This window comes from Nesoenas mayeri, assembly GCF_963082525.1.
Source record: "Nesoenas mayeri genome assembly, chromosome: 2".
Lineage (NCBI taxonomy): Eukaryota > Metazoa > Chordata > Aves > Columbiformes > Columbidae > Nesoenas > Nesoenas mayeri.
In genome coordinates, this window is record NC_137543.1 from 138,908,659 (window position 1) to 138,930,126 (window position 21,468).

General features: G+C 35.6%; 1 protein-coding gene across 3 annotated transcripts in view; it reads right to left on the reverse strand.

Annotated features, from left to right (window-relative positions):
* Nucleotides 1–21,468, reverse strand: part of VPS50 (VPS50 subunit of EARP/GARPII complex) — a 92,374-nt gene that overhangs the window by 23,364 nt on the left and 47,542 nt on the right. For all 3 annotated transcript variants that reach the window (XM_080339504.1, XM_080339505.1, XM_080339503.1), the window contains exons 17-21: nt 20,212–20,302; nt 18,620–18,796; nt 10,548–10,666; nt 8,969–9,075; nt 1,885–2,006 (exon numbers count right to left, since the gene is read on the reverse strand). In XM_080339504.1, coding sequence (XP_080195630.1) covers nt 1,885–2,006; nt 8,969–9,075; nt 10,548–10,666; nt 18,620–18,796; nt 20,212–20,302 — 616 coding nt within the window. The remainder of the gene's footprint in view (nt 1–1,884; nt 2,007–8,968; nt 9,076–10,547; nt 10,667–18,619; nt 18,797–20,211; nt 20,303–21,468) is intronic.

Below are 21,468 nucleotides of genomic sequence, written 5' to 3' on the forward strand. Positions count from 1 at the left end.
CCTCGCTAATTCTACACAACTGGTCATGATTAAAAGATAAAATGTTTTCCATTAGAATAACCAGTAGTTTACAAATTACTATGTCTTGTCAAAAAAAATTATAACTTGCCTCAAATTTATTCTGCTAAAGACAACTATTCTGTGGCATGTTCATAAATGTCTTACACATTAGTGAACAGATATTAAATATAGGCAATTCCAGTTAATTTCATGTTAGATTGCTCCATAATTTGAGAAAAGAAGGAAAGGAAGCCCTAACTTCCATCCCATGAATTAAAAAGGTTTTGAAAGAGCAATTCTGGTTACAATGATGTGCAACTTTTGGCAGTGAAGAATGCCAAATGCTGACTACATAGGCTAATCATTCTGAAGAGGTCTGGAAAGAGCAAGGACTTAGCATCGTGACTGGACATAGAACTCAACACATATATTTTAAATCCTTGGTTTTCTCTGAACTGGCAAGGAACTCTATACAATTAATCACTCTCCTTATGTGTGTACTAACTCACACATGCAACTTAAGTACAATATTCACAAATAATTTCAACCACTTAAAGAAGTTAAATTACGGGCATGCTTTTAAGAATCCCATTTGATGTTATTTTGTAAATAAAAATAAAACAGGAACACTTTCAGTGGTCTAAATCACATACCATCACTCATCTCTACTTTCTAAAGGTTTACAAACACTGTGGGGAGCGAGGACATTTAAGCAGCATTACAAGAGGGTTTATTACATTCATAGACCCTTTGTAAGAATTATGTTTCCCACAGAAAATCATCTGTCAAAACAAAAATTAGGCACACTACAAGAACATCACAATTTTACCACCCATCTGCTATAATGTTTACCTGCCTAGCACTGGGCTGTTCTCTGTCACAAGTACAGAGTGAGGAACTCAGTGTGAGCTTTAGAAACAAAAAATGGGAGGAGCAAAAAAATAAAAATAAGTGCAACACAATGTGAATACCAGAGCAGCTGACTAAGCTAATGGAAATCAATTATCTTAACAAAAAAAAACAAAACAAAAAACACCCACCCATCTTCTAAACACAAACAAATTGCAATTACATTTGTTCTGCCAAATAGAACAGCTCAAAACCATTTAGAGCTATATGTCGAGCCTGAAAATCCATTACAATTTGCCATCAGATGAAGATGAATTTGGAACCCCACAATATTATTACTAGTGAAGTAATTTAGGGGCCAAGAGAGGGGAAAATTATTTTTACACATAGCTTTTCATAAATGCTTTAAAACAATTCTGTTGAAATTCAATCTATGTTATGCACAGACATTGCCAACAAGTATTTATTTCAACTACATGATCACTGAAAGAAAACCTGTTTTCCTTAATGCAATTAGTTCGACAGAAGAATGTTAGACAGGAAAACATGTATTTCAAACCTCTTAAACTTGAGTTACTACTTAACTTTCATGGCCCCCTTGGCCTCTTCCTTTTGTTATTCTACTATAAGTTAGATACATACATATAGGAAAATTAAATCAAGTCCTACCCTCTAGGCTCCAAACCACTATCCTCCTTCCACAGATTGCTCTTTTGCTCCTCACTTTTTCCTACTACTTCTAGGTGTTTTATGTTGACTTTCCCCTCTTTCACAACACTGCTGGAACAAAAGTACAGAATCTATTCAAAACATAACAGGATTCATGCCCCAGTGATAATGATGCTCCCAGTTCTTATTCCCCTTGTTGCTGATGTAATCAGCCTTTTCTTACTCCTGCACTGAAATCCACTCTGTTGCCACTAATTTTTTCTGGGGATTACATATTAGGTAGTATTTTAAGTAAAGAGAACTGCTCTGCATTCTCATTCTGTGTGTACAGTGATACTTGGAAATAAATAAAATGTTTCTACGTACCATGTCATTTCGGCCAAAGAATGTATAGACTGCATACAGATAGTAATCGAAGAGCTGGGACATGAAGTGGATCACATCAAATGCAATTGGTTTCAGAATATTCATCATCTGCATGTATTTCCCTTAAAAATTAAACACAGAAGATCATTTTCCTCAGCATGTTACAAAGACAGCGCTGAGTTTGACAAACTCAAAACCAGCTTTACAAAGTTTATTATTTAGCTTTGAATATTGATTAAGTACAACTGAGTAATATTTTAGAGATTGGGGTGTTTAAAAACAAAGCTAAATATAATGATGAAGACACCTGAAATGCCTCAAGATTTCTCCAAATATGGATGTTAATTGATATCAAAATGTCTTGAACGATTCCTGGCCTTTTGGTACCAAATTCAAACGTTATCTAGAACCACTGAAGATTTGATGCATTAGTGTGCATTTATATGTGCACATATGGATATTTTTCAAGCAACAGAAAAGAACAGTGTAAAAATTATAAGCTCAAGAATGGATTTCATCCAACAACACTAGGAATAATGTGTTTCACATCAGCAACACAGCATTCGCTGCTCTCTTCCCTTTTTATCTTTGGATAAGAAAACCAAATAGTTTTAAGATGTACGTTTGAAATTATTCTAGAGGGACAGACTGACAGAAAAAGAAGATGCTGGGACCCTGGCACATCCACAAAGAAGAATAATTCCTTTTCTTCCTTCTTGGTCTCTGATGCTGCACACGCGGCTTAGAGAAAATGAATTTTTTAATTTATTTTTTTTTTTAATATATATTTCAGGACCTCTATCTATGTGTTAGTTAAGTCAAACTGATCATAGGATTTGGATGCAGAAAGAATTTTTTCCCTAACAGTGCCTATAGTTTTTAGTTCTTTTGTTTTCCAGCACTGGGCATGGCTCTTTTCATCGAGTCATACAAAAATCACACTTAATGAAAACCTCAACATAGCAGCTACCTTATGTTTCCTGCTGACTAGTTCAAAAATAATGTTTGCCCTATAAGCATCTTAAAAACATAAAGAATATATAATAAGTTTTGGGTTATTGCAGTGACATCAATTTTTGAACCAAAATGTAAATGCAGTCCACCCAGCAGATCATTTAACAAATTGCCACATTCCAGACATGTTTTGATGTGATAGGTTGGAAAAAAAATTACAATTACTAAAATAATTTCTTTTTCCTGTAGTCAGCAACATTGTTTTGCAAGTTAATGCTGTGCCCAGCAAACTAACTTACTCATCAACACAGAAAATACTGTTTTATGCAGAGAAACTGAGTAACGCAGAGATAAAATTAGTTGTTTGTATCAGGGGAGTTACGTGAACTTTGTAAGCATTTACTTATGTAGGTCAGTAAAGATAACATTAATTTGACAAATACATGATATACATACACACGTGGTAAGATGACATAGCAGTATGGTAAGAATCAAGCAATAACCTGACATCACTACTTTCCTGGTTTCCATCAAGCTTAGACTCCCTGCCCAAATAGCATGCATCTGTGTCTCAGCTTGCTAACACACACAAGCATGTATTATGTTATTTTTGGAGATTTGACAGAGATTGCAATACTTAATATTTTGCAGTTTAGCCCAACTGTTAATTCTATGTGTAGCTATCAGTGTTTTGATCTACAGCATTATGAACAAATTGGAGACTTAAAAAAATTCTATTTGTCTTCCAAAAGGGAAACCCAAATGAAGCTAATTCTAGCACAGCCCAATATAGAAATTTTCAGATGTTTGGGAAAGGATGGTACCCCACTCAAAGCAGCTGTCACCTCCATATGTGATATGTGAATATTCTGTACTGCCACAGCCTGATTTTTCTCACTTACTATGTGATAAACACATATTTAAATTTGTCTGCAACCATACACTATATAAGGGCAATGTATTACATTCTGGACAGTTAGATTTCCAAATATCTGTGTTGTTGGCCTGAATATTTTAAGGTAAACTCTGAGGCAGTGTCTTATGCTTTTCCAAAGGGCTACATATTGTACACTGCTCCCGTATTGTCCCTACAAAAATCTCCTGAAGCCAAGAACATTTCTCTATCATTACATCACTCAGCATCTTGACACAAGTGTTCCAAGAACATTTCCTCCTAATTGCTCTAACAGGACGCCGACTTTTAACTTCTGTATATTGTTACCCAGTTGCACTGAAGTTCCTATTTTGAGTGAGAAGGGGTGTATGAGAACATTTCCAAACACCACTAACAGCCCAAAGCCACGCCGTGCTGGAAACCTCCAGAAATACATGAAAACACACCACTTAGAGTTTCAACAATTCAAAGCAGCTTGACTTTCTAGAGGCTCTCTGATTGTAGTTAAAACTGCTGAAGATTTGCAGGTTTCTTTTGAAGTATTATCTCCAACTCTTCTTTTGTCCTTAAAGACAGTAGTAGGTAGAGAGTGTTGTCTATCAGACTAATCTATACAAAAATTATCAGTAAAAACAAAAAGGTAAACAAAAACACAATCTCCTGAAAAATATATATTTGAGTTTTAGTATATCTGTGGTCATTAGTAAAATAATTTTCCAGGGAGTCTCACAGTTCCAAACATGCAGCTTACAGTGACATACATTAGGAGCTAAAACAGCACTTTGAAGGAAAAAGTAAAAGCCCGTTCTATTTATGTGATTTTGAAAGACTGTATGATTTGGGGGTTTTTAAGCCAAATGAGATTCTATGCTATGTAACCAATCACTTCCCTCAGTTACAAGGTTTCTGCTGTGAGATTTGTCATCACCACTATTATTTTCTTAAAAGTTAATGTGTGTTAAAGTAAGCAAAATCTAAGAGTTTCTTCACAAGAAATGCTCACAACAAAAGCAAAAATGAGGCAAGAAAAGGTATTAAAAAACCCCAACCTAACAAATAGTTTAATGGGTATTTCTTAAGTCAGATTGATATTAATTAAAATAAGAAATCACCCAATCAATACATAAAGACGCATGGCCATTAATTATTCTTGTGGATGTATAGAACCTAGATCAAAATATTCAATACAAATTTAATACAGGATCATTCTTCCTTCACATTTTAAGTCAATACACAATGGCTTGATAGAAAAAAAATAACCTTATAAATTAATCTCATGGTTACTTTACAGCAAAAAACTTGAGGGAAAACCAAATAAATTGAGCTGTTCACTTGAAATTCAAATTAAAAAGTTATAGCAGCTTCCACTTCAATTATACATAGTAACTCATTTTAGTAGTTTATAAATATTAAGCTACACTTTGTTTTATTCATCTGGCCTCCATATACAGCATACAACATACAGAAATAGTTCAAAATGGGTTATGAGCACTGTTACACTCATTCAGTGAGTACTACTATTTGCATAACATCCCTTCCTAAAAAGTGAGGCAACAATTTCTGTTGCTTTATTGGGCAACTTAAATTTGCATCTTCAACTCACTCCAGATTTCTCTTTTTAAGCCTAGCTTCCTTTATGATTTGTTGTTAACTAAGATCATGGTGCTGATCTAGACCTACCATACATCATGGTGATGCAACATATAGGAGGCAGGGACATCAGAGACAACATGCAGCAGGGACAAAAACTGCTTAAATACTCACATCCTTGCCACCAGAACAAATCTCTCTTAAAATAGAGCCTTATTTTCAAGCAACAGAACTTTAAGAGAGTACAGGCTTTCTGTAGATAGGACATATCTATAGTGGCCCCTGTACTACGCTAGGCCCGTGTTTATTTTTTGAGGCACCATATCGCTGGTCTTGCATATGCAATTCCCATAGTCCAACTTAATTAAAAAAATAGACCCTTAGGCCACACTGGCAGCCTAGATCTCCTGTGCAGAGGGCAAGCAGCTCCAAAAGACAAGCGCTAAGGTATCTGTGCAATGACACACAGGCAAAGTAGCCAACAAACTATCATCTTCTGGAATTACCTGCCGTTCCCCATTGATAATGAAGGGATCCCAAGATATACTCCCTGAAATTAGCGTTAAGTACCATGGCATTTTCCCAGCCAAAAATCTGAGACAGTGTGAGACAAACTGGTGCTTTCCATGGCACAAGCAGAGACTGACATTAAACAAAGGGCACGTTCCACGGCAGTCCTGTCTGCTGGGGGAAAATCCAGAAAACCGGATCATACCTGGATCTCCTAGAACCTGACTAGGACAAACTCAAAAGGAAAAAACAGACCTATTCTCTCAGGAAGTTACATTAAGAGTTAGAAGTACCAGAAGTCTTGCCAAAACTAAACTTCCCAAAGATGGTAAAAATCAGGAGTTGTCCAATTACAGAAGACTAACAGAGGCAAACCAAACTGAGGGGGCATGACAGGACAGAAATTGTAGACAAACAAGACAGTCCAAAGGCAAGAGTACTTTGCCTTGGTTTTAATTGGGAACAATGATACTGACAGCAAGAAAAATTAGGAGAACAGGGTGACTAATAGAACTGAACTGGCCACTTTCAGCCAGAAGGAGAATGAGCCGGAAAAGACTTTAAAAACAGTCAAGCTACAGTAGCAAAGGAATCAAGTCATAATAAAAAATGGCTGTGAAATCACCAGTCTGGCAATCAGTATAATAACCTGTATGTGCAATAAGCAGTGATGGCATGGGTTGTACAGCTACAATTGAAAAAACTGCAAATTAGAGCACATTCAAGAAGAACTATAGTCATCCAAGCAACTATTGATCCAGTGCATCATTTGCAGGATGAAGGACTTCAGATCAAGTTCTGAAGAAAGTATGGAAGTGACAGAAGCAGAAACATGGAAGCAAAATTAAGATTTATTCAAAGTATTAATTTAACAATGTTGCACAGGAAACAAGTGAAGCTAGGGTTTTTTAAATAAACAAGGGTTTAATGAAAGAGAAGTCAGAATGGAGTGTGTTGAAAAGGGAAATATCTGGAAAAGCTACTAGTGGAGTTCCCAGCAACTGGCTTCTTCTTTAGTGTTTTCATTAATGACTCTGGCACAAAACTAAAAGCATGATAATGGAAAAAAATAAGGAGGCACCATCAGAACTGAAAAGGATTGACATAATGTGCAGGAAGAACTAGAGGACCTTGATGACTCCTGTTACAGAAATTGGATGAAATTCAATAGTACAAAATGTAAAAGCCATGCACTTGGGGACCAATTAATTAAAAACATGCATCTTTCTAATAGAAACTAGCAGCTTATCCCTTGCTAAAAACTGGGAAAGTGAAGGACCTGGCTGTACATGCTCATTAGAGATGGACTGAACTGCCAGTACAAGGAAGCTGTGAGAAATCCAAAGAGGTGCAAAACAGAGGCAACTGCTGACCAAGATGCTGCAATACAACAGTGGCCCAATGCAGGGAGACCTCATGCAAAGTATTGCACATGATTTTGACAAGACTACAACACAAGCAGAAATTAAAAATAGTAAGAAAGTAGGGGATATAAGCTTCTGGTGGGTAAATATATAGGACACAATAAAGCTTGGTACATTTAGTTTAATAAATCAAAGACTGAGAAGAAACAAGATTGCTTTCTGTAAGAACAGCGGGGCAGTATGTATCAAAGAACCAGACGATCTGTTGAACTTCAAAGTTTATTTTGACATAAAATCAAGTGAGCAGAAAAATAGGTGGATCATTTTTTTTTAATTTTTTTTTTAACCACGAATTTGATAAGGCTTCTCAAATAGAGCTCTTATTAGATAGTGGTGGGAATGAAACAGAAGTATTCTCTAAGTCAGAGCTCAAAACAAGCATATTCACAGGCAGTACTAAATGACATGTCTTCCAGTAGCAGGGGTTGCAGGAGGTCCCTTTCTAATTTCATGTTCCAAATACCGCTATTATCAGTCATTACAGAATCAATATAAACCACTGCCAATAGCAGAAATATTGAAAATTAAATGTCATTCCAGAAGGGGGAAAAAGCATATGTATGAGATTTGCAAATAACGTTAAGTTTAGCGTTATGGCCAGAATCCACAAATAAAATAACTCTTTCTGTAAAACTGGAAAACTAGAACTACATCTTCAGCTGCTCTCACCCTGTGTTAGGGCAGAGGGGCAGAGGCAGTGGCTGGGGGAAGACCAAGTGTTTTGCACGAAAGTGTCATGTGTCATTTCTAAATTCAATCCTAACTTTACTTAGAGCAAAGCCTTATTTTCGAAGGTAGCAAACAAATCTCTCCAACCTAACTCACAGATCAACACCAGAAAAGTTACAACAGAATAATCTCAATTCTTATTTCAGGTTTGTATTGTACATGCTCCAAGAGGAAAAAAAAAACTGCAAAAAAGGTTTTAAAAATCAATTTCTGATTCATATGCTGCCTTTTAAGACAGCAAAAGGTACTAACCAGATGTCAGAGTAGTCACTTTTAAAACCAGCTTACTCTGAAGTACCATAATCTTTCCAAGCACATAAACATTGAAAACAAACTTAATTAATATACCAAACTTATTAATATAACACATACAGAATTCTTCCCTCTTCTGCCTAACCTGGTAAATTTAGGTAGTTGCTTCCCCTTCTCTATAAATAACATTAAATTCAGTAGCAGAAAACTGCTATTGTACAATTACCTAGATAAACAAACGGAAATCATTATCATAAAAAAACCAATCCCATTACAACTAGAACTGGAAGGGAGGGTTTTCATAGAAAACTTCTGGCCAGAAAGGACCTCCAGTGGTCACTTAGTGCAATCTCCTGCTCAGAGCAGGTCTAAGGAAATGAGGTTGCTCAGGCGCTTGACCAGTAGCATCTTGATCACTTCTCCACTGTTTTGATACATTCAATATTTTAGAGAAATAATCCACCATTTTTGGTTAAAATCAATATATGCATTCAGAATTATTTTCAAAGTAAAAATAACTCACAGGATATAACCAAATTTGTTCATTTAATTAAAAAATGTTTTGGTCTACTGCTTTATTTCTATTTCATAAAGATTTTCTAAGAGTGCAAATAGAGCCCAACGAGGTACGTTTTTAAAAGCCTTAAAATTAATTTAACATATTTAATCTAATCCATAGGTTTGCATTAAAATAAAAAACACATATAAAATACTTCAATTTTCTACATACCAACAAGCCTTATTACATTCAGCGTAGTGTTTGTTAGGATAGGTGCATTCACTTTATTGAGGTTATAATCTGATCTCTTTCTGCTCCTCAGAGTTTCTCGAGAAACACTTTAAAGAAAACAAAACAAAATACACCAAATATGACTGCTTATTATATTCAAGGACATACACATAAAATTTAGTAGAAAATAAATCCTTCCTCCCCCGTTCTTTCACACAACAGTATGCCTTCCAGTATTTTATTTATGCCAAAGCATAATTGGTTTAAGATTTTAACATTTAAAGAGAGGAGCTTGGCCTAATTTACATAACACTGTGCTAGAGAAAGGAGTTTCTGAGTTGTAGTCCAAGGCTGGAGTTCCGCAGGCCTCTCTCTGGCCTCAGCCATCATTTTAACCACTCTGACTCAAGTTCATAGTTTATGAGGTGAAGAAAAAAAGAACAACAAAATAGGGGCAGACTAGTAAGCTATAGCTGAAAATGACTATCTGCTGGAAACAATGGAAACAATTTTGAAGAACGTGAAACTAAGATAACATTAGATTTTTCATAAATTGTAGTCCTACAAGAATCAGGGAGTCTGACTCGTTGATCCTAATGGATCCCTTCCAACTCGAGATATTCTATGATTCTCTAAGAGAAACCTTCTGCCAGCTGTCATACCTCAAAACGATATTCTTCCAAAAACTCAGAAAGCTTCGATTTCACAGCACGAAGCTATGGACAGTGACTGTGGTTTGTTTCAATTAAGTAATTTTTATCAATATCTCCACCACTTCTTTGAAATTAAGTAGCTTATGTGACATATCTTATGAAACCATGCTAACAATATTTTATCTTAAAGACTTATTTTAAAAAAATATATATAAATATATATATATTCCTCTGCTTCGACCCAAGTGATGGCTTTCTAGTTCTCCTGAAATCCCCTGCATACATGTAGTGTTAGCTTGCTTCACAAAGTCTTTAATTCTTTTACAGGTTACAGACTTGGATTTTGTTTATATTAATAAAGTATTTATACATACTTTTTCATCAAAATATAATATGCATATTCACACGTGTAGGTGTATGTATATATATTCTTAAAGAAAGAGAGAATGCAAAATTCCAAATTACCACATTCAAGCTATGGAAGAATTCAACTTTTTTTTTTTAAATCTGCAAAAGTTTACTTTTGTTCTGCAAAAGTAAAAGCCCAACGTCAAGCCATTTGTCTGCAAACAACTGCTTTTGACACAACAGAAAGTATATGTATGCACAATAGCAGTTGTAGAAGAACCTGCAGTTAACATCTAATGCTCAATAATCAGTTTTCCACTACCTGCTTCAGAGAGCGTTTATCCTCCTTCAAAATCTTGCTTTCCAAAGTTTCTTTCTGCAATAATGATGAGCAGTCTAATGTTCCTCCCCCTTCCGTAGATCTAAGTGCTGAGCCTTTCTAACTGTGCAGGTAGCATAAAGATTATTTGATTATTATTCTACTGTTGTAGAGTATAGATTAAACAGAAAATGAACTAATTAGAGTACTGAGATAAAAAGCCTGTAAATGAGACCAGGGACTGACACGGTCTACTTACCTTTTCACAGGGGCATCTCCTGTCTGCTCATCCACATAATCTCTTTTCAGCTCTTCAGGAACATCACTGTCACTATCATACTCCTGATATGCACTTTTTTCTTGTTCATCTGATTCATACTGTTAAAAAAAAAAGTCATTATTTTCCTTACAATATTGTCCCTCATTTAATGTAGCATTTTGGTCACTTTTTGGCTTTTACCTCAATCGGGATACAAAAAACTTTGCTGGCTGAAAGGCTGCTGATAATGTTCACTAAAATGCAGCAAGTGAATTATACAAAGTCATTTGTGAGTACATTCCTAAACAAACTCTGAGATGTTGATTAAGAGTAAATATTTTCATCATCCTATTTCTTCCAGCTACCAATAACTTTTTTTTCTTTCTTGTTGCTGTATCAAATACCCACATATCTGAGCTTATCATTTGCTTTACAATCTGACAAAACTGTAACAAAGCCTCAAAATGTATCCATATGGTGACAATAAACCAAAAAAAACTGGCACCACAAAAACCTTAATTATTAATGCAGGAAGGACTAAACTATTGCTTCACAAAAATGCTCATTTATGTCATACACATACACAAAACCAAACCAAAACAAGCAAAAAACACAAAACAAAAAAGCCACTGCCAACTTCCAGTTGTTTGTAAAATTCATTTTTAATACACTCCGAAGACATTCCTACCAGACAGTCTTTTAACCATTGTCCTGGTTTTAGCTGGGACAGAGTTAATTTTCTTCCTAACAGCTGGTATAGTGCTGTGTTTTGGATTTGGTATGAGAAGAATGTTGGTAATACACTGATGTTTTGGTTGTTGCCAAGCAATGTTTATACCAAGTCAAGAACTTTCCAGCCAGGAGGCTGGAGATGCACAAGAAGCTGGGAGGGGACACAGCTGGGACGGCTGACCCAGGCTGACCAAAGGGATATTACCTATCATATGATGTCAAGTTCAGTATATAAACTTGGGGTAGCTGGCTGGGGTAGTGATCCCTGCTCGGGGACAGGCTGAGCATCAGTCGGAGGGTGGTGAGCAATTGCATTGTGCATCACTTGTTTTGTATGCTCTTTTTATTATTATTACTATTATTTTATTATTATATTCTTTTCTGTCCTATAAAACTGTCCTTATCTTAACCCTCGAGTTTCACTTTTTTTTCCGATTCTCTTCCTCATCCCACTTGGCAGGGTGTGAGTGAATGGCTGTGTAGTGTTTAGCTGCCTGACGGGTTAAACCACAACAACCCCAAAAATATTTGTCATGACTACTAGTACCATGTAATTTTTTTTCTCACTGATTTTTCTGCACTTATTTTCTTCAACTGTATGCTGTTTTATCTACATCAACAGCAAGAAGCATAACTTTATATATACCTGTATGTTCTATACACATAAACTTTGGACATGGAACAAACAGAAACTGCAGAGCAAGCAAGGAATAGGATTCTGCAATGTGATATTAGATACCTTTCCTCCTATAGGAAAATAAAAACTAAAACACAACCCAAAAAACATACCACACCATATTACTCTACAAAACATTCTAAAGGTATAACTCAACTGTATCAGTGGAATAAATGAGGGAGGGCTAGATAAAAAGTATTTTATTTTTCTTTTTTTGTTTGTTTCCTTCGCTTTCTCAGAAAACTTCACTATGTGTCTAGGACATGCTTGGATTTATTTGTGTGTGCTGGTTCTTAGTTTTGCTTTGAAACACGCAGCACCCTTTATCTAGTTAAAGGTACAAAATCCAGATATTTGAAATATTTATCTTATGATCAGTGAAACAATTCCTCTTTGAGAGAAGAAAGCCTCAAGCACCATTTGTTTCATTTGTCACAAATGCCACAAATTGTTCCAGAATAACGCTATGAAAAATATGAATGCATAGATAAATTAACGATGTACACCTGCCTTGAGACATGCCTTTTTATACTGAGGAACACCATTTGAAGTTAATTGAAAAATGAGAAGCTTAAGCAGTTACAGACAACTACTGACTCCAAACACCCAGCTGCTTTTCTGAAACTGTTTCACTCTGTTCAATTGTTGAATTGCATTTCAAAGATTGTAAGAGAACTATTTTCAATTCAAGGATGGAAGATTTGAGCTTAACAAGTGATATCTGGAAAAAATAAGCAACACAGACCACAGCATATAATAATACCATATAGGATTTCCATGGTAGACATGCATTATTATTGCTAGAGTGTGAGTTATGTGGAGAAATACTATTCACAAACACAGATAATAGAGGGGTTTCTTTATAATTATGAAGCCATACATACATATTAAAAGTGTACAGCTGGGATTTTTAATTAACAAAAAAACCCACCTGAAATTTGCAATCTTCTTCTAGTCCAATTAAAAGCAGCATTTAATATCAATCTCTTTTTCAAGTGTTTGAGATTGTCCTGTAGTATAAGTGTTTTAGCCACTTCATAATTAATGAAATAAACTTTTTCACAGTGTAAATTTCTCAATCCATAAAAGATTAAAACAAATACTTGATGCTCTGCGACATAACCCTTTTTCCTGAATACCTACACAACTATTACAGCATTAAGTATATCCATCAGGGTCCAGAATGCACTTGCACTTGAAGAGAGACCACAATACTTTTCCTTTTAACTTTTCCTTAACGTGTACACTGCTCTGAAGCCATTTTATCCAAGAAGTCAACAATGACACGTACAACAAAGACGGTCTGGTTCCAGGATCCTTGAGAAATGGCAGGGATTTAAAGGATACAACCGCTCTCCAGAGGGGAAAACCAAGACAGACAGATAAAGGCAATGCCAGTCTCTCAATCATCCTAAATTAACTAAGAAATACATTTTTTCAGTCATGCATGGCAATGCCTGGTCCCAGCCCCAAGCCGTGGAGGCTTTTAAAGCCTCACACTATGAAAGCTGTATATTATAACAGCGGGAAGCCCACAGTACAGACACATTCAAAAGAAACAGAAAAGCTCAGACAGAAAAAAAAGAATGTAGTATGAGACACAGACTAAAAAGAAATGTTCTGATCATTAGTATTAACAGGCAAAATTTCTGCCTTGTGAACATTTCAGACAAAGGAAAGCTATAATGAAAGCAGCTCAGTTTATTTCAAAAATGACCCGAGTTCAGGCTTGCTTAAGGACAAAGAGACTCAAAGTTTAACAAACTTGGCTGGAACACTAGCATGAAGAACTACCACCAGTTATTAAGCATTAATATATAATAAATGACATGCTGATTCAATTAAAATCCAGTGGTATTAAAACGATAAACTGACTACAAATGGTTAACTGCAATTCATATTGATATATCAATCTGACAGCTGACATCTTAAAAGTCTTAACATCATAGATTAAGAGAATTTTGAGAATTTTTTTTCTTTTTTACATGGAAGAATATTTTATTAAGTCTCCTGAACCTAATGCTGTTAATGAGCTGGAAAAGTTATTTAACTAAAAGAGAGATTAAAATATCTGCACTTTAAATTATGAAGTAATTCTCAACTGTTAAATAGTGGCCTCAACCCGAAGAGATGTTATAAATCCATTTTGAATATGCAGAGTCTCCAGTAAAATTTTAAAGTGCTAAAAGTAATCCAGATCTCTTGTAGCAACAGTCAGTTCACAAGCATTTAGGCAATCAGCCCAAAGGAATCCACGGAACAGTGATCAGATACACTGAAGTTGAAGAGTGTTACAAACCTGTAAGTTAACTGTATCGCAACAAAAATATTTTAGGGAGCTACAGAAAAGGGGCATAAGGCATCTCACTGAAACTCAAGACATAGAGCTGAGGTGTCTGGATCCAGAAGCCCCTATTCAGTTGTCCAGAACAGCTATGCTGTTGAAAAGACTTTACATTCTCAAAAGAAATCCTGACACTTCTTAGCATCCTACAGATCACTTGACAAGTAAATCAATTGCTTGTGTCCTCGTCATTCAATTTCTTGAAATATCTGGGAACATGTCTGCATTCTCTGGAAACAAAATTTTGCAACCTCCATATGAAATAATTTGAATTTTAAGTGCTAAAACGTGCCTCCACCTTAACTGGTCAGTCAAGAAACAGAAAACTTTTGTAGACATTTTATCCCACAGTACCTGAGCAAGTTATTTCTGTATCTATGTAAAAGATTATCAAATATGTGTAACTTTGATTTAAAAATAAAAAAGAAAAAAATCGTAAAGGAAGACAAAACATGTGAAAAGGGAATTAGGATGGTTACCTGGAGAGTATACTCACTGGGGTCACAAGAAACCTTCGTTCTAATATTAGTCAGGTTACACATCCTGTACAACTACTGACAAGCTAATTAACCTGTTCTGTGCCTCAGTTCTCTTGGTAAATGTGCATAATACTTCCCTGGCTCACAAAGCTTTTGGAAAGGATTTTATCCTTCCAGTGACTGTGTTAACAGCCAAATACACTGATGGAAACCAAGCAGCTTCTTAGCATTGTGGAACACCCTTGTCTTCACTCTCAGTATGATTCTATAGATTTACTTCACATCTTTAAATACTAAAACCAGTTAGTTTCCATTTTCCAATTGATTAAACTCAAGCTACCACACAGAACAAACTTGTTTATATACAGCGTTGCTAGAAACATGTCAAAGGAAATATTCACCACAACGGATTTCCACAAGGAGGGAAGAAAAATCATAAGCATCTTTCTCCATAAGCAATTTATATTGAACAAATTGAAATTTAACATTACATTTCAGTTAAAAAAAAGTTCTATACACTATTCCTAAGTTGTGTAAATACCACAACATTTAAGGTTAAAATATATATTTTATAATTTGGATGACTGTAAATCTAACCTATATTTCACAAGAAAAACACATAAGTCATGATATCATTGGTCTTTCAGTTTTTCCACATAGAACGTTCTGTCCCTCTGGCATCAAAAGAAAGCCAAAATTCATTATAGCTCTTCAACAGGCACAAGAACAGATTTTATCAATTTAAAATATACTAAAGTTTCACTATTATAATAAAGAACACTAAATTGGTGTACCGCTTTGAAAAAGGAGGACAGTGCAGCCAGCCTTGAAAGCTTCTGACAATGCACGAGCCTACCAAATGGGACACTGTCCAAAATTAAAGATGAGGAAATCACAACATGGACTTTGCTACTGGTGTAACACATCAGCCTACTGGTAATTCATGGGATCATAATGCCCTGTAGACCGTTACAAGACTGAACTGCCTAGGCAGCTGCTCTAAACCTCACCAGAGACGCCAACACAGCATCCGGACAGTGATTTACCAGAACCCCATCTCCACCATGGCGCTTTCAGTGACAGCAGCACCAACATGCAAAGCAGGAGGCAAATCCCTTACTAACAAACTAACGCTTACTAATGCTTCAGCTCTGGCTGGGATGGAGCCTCACATACCTTCAAAAAATCAGACAATGGTGAAGAGCCAGTATGAACACAGTAACCTTTACATACAGATTCTTTTTCCAATGGCTAGAGACAAACACAGAATAAAAAGACATTTCATTGCTCCCTGTGGTAATAAGGCAACAAAGGTAACAGGTAACCTCCTGGATAACGATATTACTCCATTACAGTAAAGAATGTGCTCCTGGGGTGGGGGTGGCTTCTTTGCCATTTTCTCAAGATAATTCTGGAACGAATAGAGGAAAACTATCCTACACATTTACATTTTGTAACCCATGCAGGTCACAAAGTGTCCCAGTGAGACTTGCAAGACTGATGACCCCTCATGAGCCCACAGCGCCTGTGCTAATCATTACCAGAAGTGGGATACTGTAAGAGAACCACCAACGGTCTCACATAATATGACGATTCCTGTGGAACTATTACTGTATTATTCAAGTACAGAGTTTGCACCTGAAACACTACATTTATATAGAGAGCTAAACTTTTTTTTTTTTTGCTTTTAAGCTCTATTACTTCTCCAAATAGGTTAATCACTGGAGAAAAGGAGAAACAAATAATATGTGACTAAAGACAGAAGAGGGTATTACCTATAGCAGGCCGCTTGGCTGCTGTATCATGCTTCAAGCTGGCAAACGTCAACAAAACAGTATGTCCAACACAGTCATCAGCATTTGCTACGGCATTTTTAGTCAAATGATTTCATTATCAGAGAAGCAAAAGCTTAGTGCACAGGAAACTGATATCATTTAAATTTTAATTCAGCTAGGTGAAACAGATTCTGAAGGGCAAAGTATTAAATCTGGAAAGAATGAAACAGGTCCGCTCTAACATGTGGGGAAAGTTTTCATATCTCATACAAGTGTGCAAACAAAAAAAACAATTCCTCAACATATCCACAATCAAGAAATAAAGACAATTGTAGCCTTCTACAACTCCTGCTTCAAAGTCACTGCACAAAACTATGGGGAAAGCATATGCACTTATTTGCTAGCAGTGACCTGCAAGGAATCAGAGGAGATTGAAATCATGTTCCAACAATTATTCTTTTTTGTTATTGAGATGTTACCCAGTCTCAGCAGCTACAGTTACTATCATCTTTGGAAAATAACTTCACACCTTCCTTATTATTCTACATGCAACAGGTAGCAAAAAATATCCTGCAATATTTGAGATGTATTTGTGCACTCACAGTGCAGATCATGATGGCTCTATACACTTGGTACAGAGTCAAACCTTCAGAAGAAAGCTGTCTTTGGAAAAAAAAAATAAAAGAGAAAGTTAATTTTCTAGTCTTTTTCTTCAGAAAAACCTCTTAAAAACTAAAACTACTCAAAAACATACAGAAAAGTCTGACATGAACTCTTCAGTAAAGAGAGCTTTCATTTTGAAAACCTCATAAGTACTCTTGGTATCATCATTAATCCTTATTTCACTGTGGATTATTTTAGCACGTATCTACCAAATGGTTGCCCAGATTCCCCAAAGCCTTGTTTCAGAGTGGATTTCTACAAAGTAGCATGGAATTCTGCAGTTTTCAGCATGCCCTGCAGCGCGTTTATCTTTGCTTAACATGCTCCTTTGCAGTCTACATATCGCCGATAACCTTGCAACTCTTCTCAGTTTCCTGATAGGAAAAGACAGGACAGATGCTCTGCTGTTTTACTTGACAGGAGAAGTAGTATCACCAGGAAACTGGATCTCCAGCAGCTTCCTTTAAGTATAATGCGGCAATATTTTTTGCCAATAAACTGTATTTTCTCTTCAAATGATCCAGCAGAAGAGACTGCAGCATCACCCACAGAAAGAAAGACACTGCAGCATCACACTCAGGGCACGAGATACAGATCAAGCTGCTTTGCAACTGAAGTTCCACGGGGAAAGCACAAAAGACCAAGCTGAAAACCAATAAGCCATTAGTGTAATGGCTGGATTAACTAAGTTAAAGAAAAAAAAAACCCAAAACCTAAACTCACCCTTATTATGAAAGAAAGCCCCAAAAAACACTATTCATAAACAAAAGCAAAAGCTTTAATAAAAATATTCTAATGTAGCATTTAAGAGAATGGCATAAAGTTTCACCTTAAAACATATTTGACCAGTTAGATTTTGACAAAATTCTGAATAAAAAAAATACATAAAGTGATTGTTCAGTGTTATAGTAGATCCCACTGTAAAGCCAGATCCTGAGCATTTAGATTACAACTAAAAACTCCCTAACAAACATCAGATAATCCACAGTAAATCACGTAGGTGTGAACAAACACAACAGAAGGAGCAATCCACAATGATTCTTTCCTAAGAAGCCAGAAAGCCAGTCCTAAAATGACAAAATTACTTCCACAAAGAAAGCTAACTTAAATCCCCGGAAAAATACTAGTTTAGGTGGAACACGTCTTGCTAGCCTACAGGAACGCTTGTCTTCAGCAGAAAAAAATATTGATCCACTGCAAAACAAATTGAACTTCAAAAGAGGACGCCTGTCTATCTGTCACTGTTAAAAGCAAAGCAATCTGCTGAATTAAAGGACTAAAGTGGCTGCAGTTAACTGTTCCTTAAACTAAGACATTTTGCCATCATTGCTACACAAAATAAAACACCATTTACTGACAGCTAAATTTGCTTTTTTTTTTTTTTATTCTGAAAGACTCCATACCCCATTGGAAGCTAACACATCTTCTGTCTCGTCATCTTTGCTGTCGGCCTGAATTTCAAAAGGGTTTCCTCCATTACAGTACTGCTCGAATAACGTTACTGTTGTTGAAATTGCTGAAGCAGGCTGCTTACTAGGTGACACAGATGGGGAACGTGACTGCTCCATGAACTTAAATTCCTGTTAATAGAAATGAAGTACGATTTTAATCACCAATAAGACAGTTTCAGTATTGTTACAACTCCAGTTCCATAAAAATAGAGCATAACAACAAACTTGTGGACAATTAACCTGATATGCAAACTTTCAGCCAAAGCTTGCTGCTTATTTAAGGAAGTTAACCTTGAAACTGGCAATCTTCTATGGCTCGTCTTTCGAATTTTAGCAGGTTTTGGCTATGACATGTTATACATCTACATGCTGAAAATATCCACTGTCTTAAACTAGGTGAAAACTAAGTGGGGTTTTTATTTTACAGCAATTAGGAGATAACACAAGACCTAAATTCAATCAAAAAGGTAGTATTCTTCACACAAGTTGCCTGGTAATTTACTAAAGCTGAATTTTTTTTCTTAATATTTTATTTTTAAGAAGTTCTTTTCAAAATGTACGACTTTAAATTGCACATAAAGTTTCTGATAACTGGGTGAGTGCACAGACTTTTGCAAACACATGGGTTAAATAGGGTACATAAGATATTATTTTATTTATTTATAAGATATTATCTTAACCTTGACTTATCTCAGTTGACATATCATTTTTATCTGTTAAGCTTTAGCTATTCATCTTCACTAAAGGCAAAATGTACATTAGCATTTATCTTAAGGTTTAAAGATCAAAACAAAAACAGCTAAAAGGACTCCAATGTTACATTTCTGTTTCAATGAATTAGTTACTTTCTGCCATTTTCTGCTGCTTGAGCAGTATGGATGGATTTATAATCCCATATCTCTATTAAAAATATTACTTATTTTACTATTGGATGCTACTGAGGGTCCTTTTTCCTCTTCCTCCCATGCTATTACTGTCCCAGTAGCTTCTTGCTTACTTTCAGTTAACACTATAGAAGCTGCAAAATTATCTTTTTCTTGAGATTGCTCAGCTATATCCATTTTTGCACTAGAGTGACAGTTTAAATCATAAGTACCCACATTTCATTTGTCAAAAGAGGTGAAATTCAGCCACTGCATGCTAAACATCACAAAAATCACTCACAGCAGGTGAGCACACAAAATTACTTGCTTTCAGGTGGAGTTCACCAGAGAAGAATTAAATAAATAATTAGATAAATAAATTAGATCAATAATTTAGAAATGCAAAACTGACATATTAATAGCACATTAAAATATGAAAAATAAAGGATAACATTAAGCTTACAATTCTAGCACCTTCTGCAAACCTCTATTTGCCTGAAATACTGCTCTAAAACCATTTGAATCTTAAGTTTCCAATATCATGGAGTGAAATTTAGAGGTTTTTAGCAGCCATTAAAAACATTTGCACAGGAGTTCATGGATGTAACTACTTCTCAAAAAACAAGGACTCTTAGCTACTGAAATATTAATACATTTGTATGTGTTATTCATAGAACGTACATGAAGCTGCAGAATACTGAAGCTGGATTTAACAGGACAAAGTTCCCAGGTCTCATTCTCCAAAAACATTCTTAATTCTTCAAGACGAGTTCTGAAACACAATGAATGAATACACTTAATTGGCAGCAAATCAGGAAGCAGACAATTATTTCACTTATGCAGAAAAAAACACCTTCAAAACTGTATAAAAAGCCACACTTTAAAATAGATATTTAAATTATTCTTTCAACTGACAGACCACCTAAAAGCTGTGGCTACTAACACAGTGTATGTTTTATGACACCTCTGGAGAAACTCCCAAAGAATGTCAACCAGCAAAATTTGGAAACAGAAAGTACAGAGGAACATCTGTGATTAGACAGTAATACTGGGCCTTTTTTCCTCCATGTAAAGTGTAGAAAGAAATGTAATATATACTAATACTCAGCAGTACAACAGCTTCTGTGAGCCCAGGCAAGAGAGATGCTTCTTTCAAACACATTGAAGCTGACAGGTAGCAAAGGGAAGTGGAAAGAACTAATGTTCTACAAACATATCAGCTTTTTAGAGGAGAAAGTACTTAAATGGCTATTAATCTCCTCAGCTATATTTTTCCGCATAGCAGAACTTTACCTTGGTAGTAACACAGAAAATCTATTAGGGAAACATAATCAAGCCATTATATCTCTGCACTGTTTTTCTTATGTTTTTAATCATTAGAAAAGCCTCTGTTCAGCCATAAGCAGAAAAACCTTTATTAAGGAAAATATTTTTGTCACATAATCAGGAACTAGTCAGCAATAAGTGCTTATTGAGGTCACACTGCTGTATCTTCTTAATATATGGTACATTGTTTTGTTTAACAAGTAGCAGCTGGTAAATTATGTACCGGGTTTCTAATTAGGAAGGAAAATATTCAAGAAATACCACTATTTCAATAACAAACTATAATCACCACTACAATTAAAACTTTCTTGCCTCAACAAAATGGGCAATATGTTGAATTATGGCTACAGTTTGCTGTGTCTATTTGAATTCACCAGTTAAATGCAAATAGATTTCAAATGCTATTTTTGAGGCATTGAGCTTGCAAATCTTCTCATAGTAAAGCCAATAGAAACAACAGATAGAGATGCCATAAAAAAAATCAGTGTTACAGACTAAAATTCTTTGAGAGGAAAACTAAGGAGAAAAAGCCATACAAAAGCAAACATTTAAAAGCCAGAAAGCACCAGGTTTTTTAGCATTTCAGAGCTGAAATCAAGGTACTGACAAAGT